The sequence below is a fragment of the Miscanthus floridulus genome, chromosome 9 (assembly GCF_019320115.1).
Source record: "Miscanthus floridulus cultivar M001 chromosome 9, ASM1932011v1, whole genome shotgun sequence".
Taxonomy (NCBI): Eukaryota; Viridiplantae; Streptophyta; class Magnoliopsida; order Poales; family Poaceae; genus Miscanthus; species Miscanthus floridulus.
In genome coordinates, this window is record NC_089588.1 from 133,327,485 (window position 1) to 133,338,706 (window position 11,222).

Here is an 11,222-nt window from a genome sequence, read left to right on the forward strand (position 1 = left end):
CGGGAGACCCGCGCCCCAGCGGCTGCAACCTCTTTGCTCACCGGCTCATGTCAGGATTGGTTCGCCCATGTTCTTAGTTTCTTACGACTTAGATTGTGAGAAGGGTCGGAGGACACTAGGACCATTTCTACAAAAAGAGAGAAAGTTATGAAACTACTTGCCATAGGCAATAGATGAAGATTTGTTCATTTTTCGCGCAAATTCGTCACTTACAAAGTGATTTCATCACAAAAAGGACTAATATACTTGCAAATTCAGGACTGTTTACTCGGTGGCTTCCCCCATAAAATTATTCAATTACAATCTCTGCTTAGCTTACTACAAGTATTACTATGGCCGCCGCGCCACGCTCTCCATCGGCGACGTCCGGGGCGTGTACACGGGCCAGCTCGTCTACTGCGGCCGCCACACCATGCTCTCCATCGGCGACGTCTAGGGCATGTACATGGTCCAGCTCGTCTACCCCGGTCGCCGTGCCACGCTCTCCATCGGCGACATTCCACCGCTTCGCAGGATCCTCGAAGGCGCCGTCATCTACAACGCCTCTGCCTGGGCATCCGGGGACTACGCCATCGTCGATGACCGTGACCCCAATAGCGACATATCCGTCAGGGCGTCTGGGGACCACGCCATCATCGCCAGCCACAACCCTGACAACGGCGTCAGGGCAGGGAACCCCTCCCGCCAAAGGAGGAGCACGGCGAACGACGGCAAAGTCGACGACGCATGGCGCCTCCTAGCGCCCCTTCTCCTTCGGCAGCAGCGACTCTTCACCAAGGGCGGCATACACCATCTCATCTATGTTGGATGACCTCCGACTCGACATCATGCTCCAGATTCACAAACAGATTTGTGAGTTTTCTCTCTCTCTGGCATTACTCTTCCTCACTCAGGAACCGCCGCGACGCACGGATACATTCGGCGGAAAGGAAGAAGAAGGAGAGATAGCGGCTCAGAGGTAGAAGATGAGGTGGGATGAGAACTCCCCTCCCCTCCCTATTTAAAGAAGAGCCACTACAGCTAAGGAAAGGCGAAAGGTTGGACGAAAAACCCTCTCCCTTCTTCTCTTTAAATACAAAATCAATGCTGATTGATACCTGAGGGGACGCGCCAAAACTGATGGGACGTGCCCCGGTCGACGAGGCATTCCCCCCCCCCCCCCCGGTCAAACCGGACACTGCCTGGGTTGGCCCACCACTGACCTGCTCCAGACGCAGCAATTAAGGCACCCACATGGGCAGCCAACCCTTCGCCTCCCCAAGCAGGACCACGGGACGATCCGACGACAGGACCTCTATGAAGCAGAGCCCTAACGGATCTCCTAGGCCGGTCATCTGGCCCAGGAGAGACGACGAACGAACGTCCAAAGAAAGATAAGGATCTCTGCCTTCTTACTTTACACGTTAAAATTCATTCTCGACCTTCCGACCCCGGCAATCGGCGGGGACATGAACATCACTCGGGGGTTGCTAAGGATGTCTGCTAGTCTAGACATCCTCCTCACCCGATCCCTCCGTATGCTTGAAGCTAAGGGCGCGACATACGGGCATAAAACTTTGAGTAAAACTGGATGAACTAGCAGACCCAACGCCTCGGTAGCTATGATGTTTCTGTTCACCAGAAAAATCATACTCAACACCCCCCGCATCTCTAGCTTCGGCGCCTGCCTTCGCAAGAAGGGTTCGGAGTGGTCTGCCTACAGAATCTCCCCCATGGGAGAAGCTGTCAGGCTGCCCAAGTCAATTAAACAGCTCGGACCACCACCGAGATACGAAAAACAAAGAATAGCGATTCTTATGCAGGTTACTCCAACCTCATCATCAGGGCCCGAACCCCGCACAAACATACCGCCAAGGTAACGTTACCGACCACGTCTTCATTTCAATTATGTTATACATATACAAGACATCCCAACGCTTCGTGTCACATCACGAAACGGCCATCGCCTCATTCGATATAGGTGGCAACAGGCCGAGGTTTGAAGGCCGGCCCGCGAAGGGCTCGAGGCCGCCTCGTGCCGAACAGAGCCAGGGAGAAATAACTGAGACAAGCCCCAGCGGCCCTGCCCGACCCCGCTCAGAAGCGGACAGGGACGTCTCAACCTTTTATCGTTCAATTCTAACCCCGAGCCAAACCCATAGAATCTCCATCGAGGAGAGGCCATCGGGCCGCCTAAGCTTATTGAATGACTCGGGCATCTGCCGGGAGGCAGGTTAAGAAGTTGTGGAGTGCCACCAGAGGGCTCTGCCGACCCCATCAGCAAATGATGGACCCGAATTCCACATGAACGTACCCATTAGTGAGCTCGTTGAGCACGATACGCGAGCCGTCGAGGCAAGTGTCGTTTACTCAGCCCCTCCAATTGCGAAAATTGAGGATGGGGTAACACGCAAATTATGGCCGACCCCGTTCAGACCCTAACAAGGCCCGGGGGCTCGAGCCAATCAATGCAGGGACACAGGTTTGAAGGCCCCACCTTGTCGAGCCCATAGAGTCCCCGGTTGGGGATTTCTGTTGGAAGACAGGGCGGGCAATAGTTCAATGTCATCCAAGGACTTCGTCGACCCTGTCACCAAAACCACAGTTCCGATCTCCAGTAACCCCCGACCCCAGCAAATGCAGGGGGTCGGACCTTACTCGGGGGCTAGTTAAGGTACGGCTACCTCCCTTCTTTCTTTCGAAACAATCTCCTCGCATCAAGACCAGCGGCAAGATTCGGGGGAACAGGTTGGTAAGATCGCAAAAAATCAAACAAAACGAAATTATGACGCAAAATCACGAAACCGCGTCCAGACTCGAAAATGCCGACACTTGTCCACATATTACATATAAGTTGCTTTCAAAATTATTCGACTAACTACTCCCGCGGAGGAAGAACCATCTCTTTCAAATTGTCCACCAGTTTTTTCGCAAGGGGAGCAACCATCTTTTCCATTACCTCCAGCTCTTCATCTTCCTAGATGGACGGGAAACCTTCACTCATCACCTTCAGGTTGATTTCCTTCTCGTAATGAGCATGAGCGACAGTGAAGGCCTGGGCGATGCCGGCGTGAAAAGCACTCTCCTCAAGCTGGCCCACCCGAGCCGTGATACCTGCGGCACGAGCCACGAGCGGGCTGGTCTCCACCAGCTCCACCACCTTCAGGGCATCAAGGACCACCCCAACCGCAGCTTGCAGGAGATCGTGCTCATCGCTCTTAGCCTGAAGGGTCCTTCGTGCATGGGCAAGCTCCTTTTCTAGCTTGACGGAGATGTTTTCGGCGCTCAACCTACGGCTTACCGCGTCACCGAGCTCCGCTCGGAGAGAGCAGACCACCTCGACGTCCTCATCCACCTTCTGCTGAAGGGCCATGGCCCTACTCTCAGCTTTCCGCCGGAGGTCCCGCTCCATCTCCAGCTCCTTCAGGACCTCACCGGCCTTCTGATTAGCCGCGGCATTCCTCTGTAGCAGCTCGTCCCACTCCTTTTGGAGCCTGGCGATCTCCTCCCCATCCAGCTTAGACCTCGCCGACAAATCCTCAAACATCCCATGGGCCTCCTCCGCGTCCTGACGCGCCTGGGCCTCCCGCTCCTAGGCGGTAGCAAGCTGGGTGGCCATGTCCTCAGAAAGGTGATCCCTCTCCGCCTTCTGCTCGCGGAGAAATTGGGACTTTTTCTGGCTATGAGCAACAAGAATCTGAAGAGGAAGAAGACTGGTATCAGAAAAGCAAAAATGCAAAAACATGCGAAGAAAGAAGAAAGCCCAGCAAATACCTGAGTAGTAGGAATAACGATCTCACGGAGGGCTCCTCTGGCCTGGTCCAGGGCGTCCAGCATGGTCGAGATCCCGATGTCAAGACCCTCCCGCTACATGCTCTCAGAATGATCATCGAGCGAGAAAAGAGCCGACGTCGGGTCCTGAGCAGCCATCCACTGGAGCAGCGGCTCCCCCGCGTAGGGGAGCGGTCTCCTCCCGACAAAGGGGCTGGGGGCGGCTCCCTCCTGACCCTATGCGGCACCACCGCCGCGCTCAAGGATCCTCCGACTGGATCCTCCTCCATCTAGGCCACTTCGAGCACCATAGGCGGATCCACCTAGGCCCCCGGTGGCGTGGATTGAACTACGCCCTCGAGCACTACCACGGCCGTGCCCGGCTGGTCCTGGCTTGGCGCGGTCATGACCACCTCCACCGGCGGTATACGGCCCTCAGCCAGCTGTACCACGTCCGCCATGGAGGAAGCAGCCTGCTCGGTAACCTCCATGGGCGTGGGCGCCACCACAGACGCCGTCGGGTCAGCCAACGTGGCCCCGACGTTAGCACCACTCCTGCCCGAAACAGGGGTGATGGCAAGCGACGCCATCTGTCCCGCTTGAATGGTAAGGCTCTTCTTGGGCGCTAGCCCCAGAGGGTGACCCGTCCGCAAGAACCTGTACAAAGGTAATAACCATTAGGTCAAAATAGAAATGGAAAAAGGATGAAAAACAAGGGAATCAGCAACTTACGTTGACGTCTTCGGTCGGCGGAAGCGTTTTGGGGACCGATCCCTAGATCCCTGCCCCGACTCATCTGGGCAGGACCGTTTCGAGCCTGCCCCCTACTTTGGGGTAGGGGGGGCTCACCTCGTGGGGCGTGGCACCAGAGCCGCTCCCCTCCATCACCTCACGGGGTGTGGCATTAGAGCCAAGCACGGCTCCAGAGCCACCCCCCTCCACGATCGCCTCGGGGTCAGCGGCAGCAAGCCCACCCTCCCCCATCCACCGGTCCTCAGCCGACACGCCGTGCGAAGCGGTAGACTCGCTGGCCTCCCCCGACCTCACCGATTCACTTCCCTCCGCGTGGAAAGGGAAGGGTCCCTGCACGGATGGGTGGCCACTTGTCAGCGTGTCCTCGTCCTCTAGGATGCCCCAATCCACGCCGATGGCTACCTCATCATCATCATCATCATCGTCGTCTTCATCCTCACTACTCACGTCCTCTCCCCGATCCCGTGCCTCCTGCTTCAGTCGTTTCGCCTTCTTCATCTACTCTCTCGCTTGCTTGTCCTACTCGGCCATGAGTCAATTCGCCGCCGCCATGGCCTTGTCCTTAGGCAGCGGAACCAGACTATCCTTAAAGACTAGCCCCCTCGGCTGGTTCCAACGACACGAAGGCAAGTATCAAAAATAGAGATTCAGAAGAAAGAAAAGAGCACGGGAGAAGAGGGCTTACGAATTCAAAGAATCTAGGTTCTGCCGCATTGGGGGATGACCAGGCACCGGATACACGATGTCCAGGACCCTGCCTACGGAATCCTTCGTCGGCTCCGTTGCCTCCTTGATACGCTGCGCCACTTCCGAGAAAGGGAGCGCCTCGTCAACAAGCACCGTCCCCTCGAACGATATCCCAGGCATCATCCGATGCAGGGGAAGCACGCGCGCCATCAGTGGCGCCACCCTCCTTGCATGGTAGGCGCCGATAATCCCTGTCCCCTTTACACCCCGATCCTTCAGGGCTTGGAGGGCGGAAAGAAGGTTGGAGAGGTGTTTCTTGTCTTTGGTCTGGACGCCCTAGCTCCACGACTCCGGAGCATCTACAATAAGGCGTCCAGTGTACCTCGGTAGGGTGGCACTCGCATCATCGCTAACATAAAACCACTGCGAGTGCCATCCCTTGTTGGATGTCGCCAGACGCATGTATGGGTAACCCCTCGACCGGGTATGGCGCAGATGAATACTGGCACATCCCATCGGCGTGTTCACATCTTTCCCCTCAATCTTCCTCTTCGACAAACTAATGTTAAAGAAATATCGCCACAGATCAAAATGGGGATCGATCCCCAGGAAACCCTCACACAAGGCAACAAACGCTGCCACGTGTTGAACCCCGTTGGGAGTTAGATGCTGCAGCTCTACCTCATAATAATCTAGCAGCCCCCGAAGGAATCTATGTGCGGGTACCGCGAATCCCCGCTCATGGAAGATGGCAAAAGAGACGACATACCCTTCAGGCGGCACCGGCTCACCCTCGTCGCTAGGTAGCAGCCACTCCTGGACGGCGGACAGTGGGCAGAGAAGGCCATGGCGGACGAGGCCCTCCAAACGCCGTGAGGTAATGCTAGATCTACCCCACAACTCCATTAAAACAATGGGGGAGGAGGGCAGGCGCGAGCTTGACGGCAGCTACAACATGAGCGCAAGCCGGACGATGGTGGCGATACGGACGCAGGAAGCTAGGGCGATTGGCAGCGGATGTTTCAGAACGCAAAGGCAGGAGAGCGAAATACGGAACCCTGGGGGCGAACCCCGCGGTTTTATAGGGGGCGACAGACGCGAGAAGGGCAACCATCCGCCTCGATCTCTGGGCCTGCCATGCGCACCACCGCGTCACGTCATGGGACACGTGCCCGCAGTCCCTATCCTCTCACCCCGAAAATCACGGTGGACGGTTCACCTTCCCCAGGCGAATCCGGACTCTCTACCCACCTGGAAAACACAAGCCACGAAGGCCTTTTTTCTCTTTGACCCACCTAGGGCCCAGAAGCTCAGCGACCGGCCCAACTGAGGAAGGGTCCGCGAACGACCCGAAATCAAGGGCGCAAGCACCAGTTAGGTCAGCCCTAAATGAGTTCCCCGCGAATGGGATACCACGACCCTCTCGAAAAAATGTCCAGTTAACGAAAAATTAAGTCCTTCAGCCTTACCCGCGGAGGTACCGATACAACCCCCTAGGCGACTCTACTCAAATCACCCGGGGGCTCGGGGGCTACACCCATCGGGTGCGCTCGCGTGCACCCTCTAGCAAGGTAACTTCGACGAAATCAAAAAACACCCTCCAGGCGGTTCTACTCGAATCACCTAGAGGCTCGGGGGCTACTATCGGAGACCAAATACCGGGGTACCCCAGAAGGTGGAACCAATAACCACCGAATGTTAAAAACTTCTGGACGCATAAGAGCGTTGTTTCACCCCTTGCTGAAATGATAGGAGCTTGGTTCCACCTCGCTCGATGCCTTTGGGGCGGGCTCGGTCTCGCCCGAGGACCAAGGATTAGTCTCCATCTCGCCCGACGCCTTTTGGGCGGGCTCGATCTCGCCCGAGGGCCGAGGGATAGACTCTGTCTCACCTGACACCTTTAGGGCGGGCTCGGTCTCGCCCGAGGGCTAAGGGATAGATTCCGCCTCGCCCGACCCCGGAGGGGCAGGGTCGGTCTCGCCCAGGAGATAGGGATTGGTCTCCGTTTCGCCCGACGGCAAGGAACGAGCCTCACCCTACTCCATATCTAAAGATTGGATTCATCTTACCTGACCACTTCTCCCTGTTCCCTCAAGATGATAGAAACAGGGCAAGACAAGACGTTCGGGTCAACCGTGGCTCCAAGAACCATATCCTGCGCCCTGGCAGGAAAAGTACTGCCAGAGGATGACGGGACGGGTGCTTTAGACCCTTCCGGGCGCCGCAGGGCCCGAAAGGCTGTACAGGTGCGTGCTCCTCACCCTGTACAATTGTAGGCGCCGCCTTCAGCCCTGGGACATGGAACCCGATGAAGATATACGACAACCGCTACACTCCAGAAGAAGATTTGCTATCTCCACGAACGACGGGAATTCCGTCACCACGCTATGGGCCCGAGGGAGCGGCGCCCGCTTTTCGACCCCTCAGGTCTAAAGTCAGAAGGCCTTGACCTCGGCGTTACTCCGGACCCCGACCCCTCATCCCTCCGACGAAGACTCATAGGAATCAGAAGGCGTGCGGAGCAAGGCTGGGAAAGGCTAATAAGTCAAAACCACTGTACTACGGCCCATACCCTGTGTAGGGCAGCATTCTGTAGTCAACTTGACATTCTGCAGGGACATCGACAGTGTTGTAGGCACTTATCTTCCTTAGCACTCATCAAAATGAAGGACCAGGCCGGGTAGACGTGAACCACAAGATTAGATAAAGCCCTCATCCTTGTAAAGCCAGCCCCTTGATCTATAAAAGGGGATGCGCTTCTCCCATAAACGGGACCGAAAAGAAGACCACCCACTGATACACACAGTCAAGCGGCTACGAAGCTCTTGACCTCCTTTCAACCCTTCCATCAGAGACTTGGGACCAGTCCCTCTCTCGATCGTTTGTACCCCTTACTACAGACCGTTCACGGTGCTAATAACACGAGCAGCAGCAAACTGGATGTAGGGACATTCGGCCCGAACCAGTATAAATCTTATGTCCTTTAGCGCACCATCCGAGCCTAACGCGCATTACTATAAATTTACTTGTCGGTGCTTGTACGAAACACCGACACACATGTTTGCACTTTGCACCAACTTCGACGCCCTATTTATCTTCTCCAATAGTAGCCGTCATCAAACACAGCTGTTGGGGTCAGTAAAGCCACGTGGAGCAAGGAGTACATGAGCCTAATTTTGCCTCCACTTGGCTCTACTCTGAATACGGTAAGGCAACACTCCTTAAGTCCACATACAAAGTTAAAAGTCTAAAATTGCACCCCACAAAGTCTAAATCTACATATACTGAAATTCAATCCTAAAAAATATTTAATAATTAATTTTGATGTATGATCTCAATCTATGTGAATCTTGATGGTTGGTTCATGGAGTGAAATCCTACAGCTTAGACCCTGCGGGTACAACTCACACGAGTGGAAATTGCGAGTAGTGACTCTGGGGACCTCTGTATGACCCAGGGTTAGCACCATGTCTGTCGAGAGGACGACCCGAGGTGCTAGCCTAGTGGGACAGGGTAGAGCCCTCGCGGCGGCTGCCATCATATTGCATCTCTATCTCATTTATTTAAGCTTTCACATTCTCTATCTGTACCTAGGTCGTGTACTTACTATTCTAGATAGGTAGCAACACGGTTAGCAAAACCTTAGTTGCAAGTCTAGACAGATTACTTTCTTACATATGTTTCGATAAGTGGAATTAACGGCCAAGTTTATAGTAGAAGTTTTTTAACCCTAATTCACCCCTCTTAGGCGTCATGGTTCCATCAAGTGGGACGCGAGCTGGTTGGCTTAATTTAGACCTTTGGCTTAACCGCCATTGAGCCAACATTGTTTAGAGTGGTTGGGATGGATACCCATGGCCCTCTGCAGTTTGACATCACTAATTTCCTCTATTGGAGTGCTTGAATGGATTGCTATGTAGAAGCAGTTGATCTAGTTGTTCGTTGAGTCACTCGTGGTGGGGTGAAACTCTAAAGAATCTCAAAAACCCACCACGAGTGATGAAAAAGAAATTCATCTAAATGCTCAAGCTAAAAATTGCTTGTTGGATCAATGAGCATAGACATTTTTAACCATGTTCACTTTAACTAAAGCAAATAAAATTTGGTTAAAATTAGATGACCTCCATGACAGATCAAGCAACATCCGTGAGAAAAAAAACATTGCTTAACTAAACAAACCTATGATTCTTTCACTATGAAATAGAAGTCTGTGAGCAAAAAGATGAATAGGGATTTCCCCCCCCCTCCCATTTCATTAAGGAACATATCTGAACAAACTTCATATGTATGATCTTTCCAATTCTTTTTTCTTAACTGAGCTGTCAAAGTTAGAAGTCCTTGACTGCACGCTCTTGGTGATATTTGATTCGAGTTGGTCATGCTGTAGAACTTCATAGTATAGTACAATAGTAGCATTAGATTCTAGTTGGTCGATGGTCCAGAGCTTCATAAAGGCTTGTTTTTCCAAAATGCAACTGCCTGTTCTGATAAACAAGAAGTAATGATGTTTAGGGTTTGACTGAAGCACAATAGAATTTTTTTATGGTGCAATGTCTCATGACAAATGAATACACATGTATAATGCTCAACCATTACTTGCCATGCATCTATAAATGGGCTAGAAAATCACACTGTCATTTTTAACCCTGTTAATTTTTCATTCGTGCAAAGATGAATGCCTATAAACTACTAGTGAAGTGCCCAATCCTTTTATGAAAGCTATACCATAGTTTACAGGAGACGAATTGACAGTTACAAGAAAGAATTGGCTACAATCAATGTATATTTTACATTGGCAGTGTTGCCTATACGTACACCAATATTTCCTACACATTTTGCATTGCTGATTAGTTTAGCGATACGGATATGGTAGCGCCTTTTGGGAGCAATATTGTCTCCGATTTTTACCATAGGATCATCCGATCATGACTTGCTGGTGCTGAGATGGACCTTGACAAACAGCGGTGTGATCGAATGAGGCAGTTGCTAGAGTTGTTGCTGCAGGAAGCTGATGGTCAGAGATTCAGTCATGGTCCACACGAGAGACCGAAATCAGTTAAACATATAATGCCAAAGAAAAAAAAAATCATAACTGCACATTTTTTTTATAATCTCGACCATGGAGACGAATTCCCTGGATTAAACTTATTTAACAATGGGAGTACACATCTATCAAAACAACTCAAAGTATGAGGCTTGAGCAAAGCCATGTTGATCTATGCACCATGCTGTTAAATGTATTCAGAAAAAAGAGAAAAAGAAAAGAAGTCTACTTTTCAAACCTCAACTATGAAACAATTCCTTTGACACCCTACACTATCAAAATCGTTCACCTTTGGCTCAAATTTGTTTTTCTAGTGAAGTGGAGACATGAGCAATGAAATAGTTTTGCATCTTAGAAAATTAGGAAACATTTATAATTTCTGATTTTATCTGCACACTTGTACATAGAGATGCTATAACCAAAATATTTTATTCACTTACAGTAAAACATATTTTCCTTGGAAAAAAGAAAATTTAAACTAAAATTTCAAATTGATTTAGGTTTTCAATGCACTTAGCCATATACTAATTCTTGCATGATTTCCATATTTTAAATACTAGTAAATGAATTTAAACAATGATTGAAAAGCTCCCATAGCCCATAGGATTGCTCAGAACTTAAATCAGTTTGATATGGACTATGGAGTGTATTAAATCTTAACCAACATAATGAAAATGGTTTAGTTTTAATTTTAAACACATGTATCTTCGTTGTACTTTAGTGTCACCCATAGCAATTTTTATTGAAGTAAAAATGTTACGCAGGTGAGATTTTTTTTGAGTTTTTATAAACTCAGTTTAAACAAGTTCACATGTGGCAAAACGGACAGTTACGAAAGTAATTATCACTATAAAGGAGTGGTTTGTACTTATGCACTCACTTGTGCAGATGAAGATTGTGGTTGCTGGTGATGCTGCTGCTGCTGATGGTGGTGGTCAAACATGGCCGCGCCACATGCGGCCGCCGACGCCCAGTTCTGGAAGCTGGC

The 11,222-nt window shown here is 51.4% G+C and overlaps 1 protein-coding gene and 1 long non-coding RNA gene across 2 annotated transcripts; one reads left to right on the forward strand and one right to left on the reverse strand.

The window, feature by feature from the left end:
- Nucleotides 1-439: 439 nt before the first annotated feature.
- On the forward strand, nucleotides 440-811 carry LOC136480983 (large ribosomal subunit protein uL2-like). Its single transcript, XM_066478386.1, has one exon. It carries the CDS (start codon nucleotides 440-442, stop codon nucleotides 809-811), a length of 372 nt encoding a protein of 123 aa, XP_066334483.1.
- Nucleotides 812-9,827: 9,016 nt separating this feature from the next.
- LOC136482987 (uncharacterized) lies at nucleotides 9,828-11,222 on the reverse strand. Its single transcript, XR_010765270.1, has 2 exons — nucleotides 11,115-11,222; nucleotides 9,828-10,188 (listed from the first exon to the last, which is right to left on the reverse strand). It is a non-coding gene; the product is annotated as an uncharacterized lncRNA (long non-coding RNA).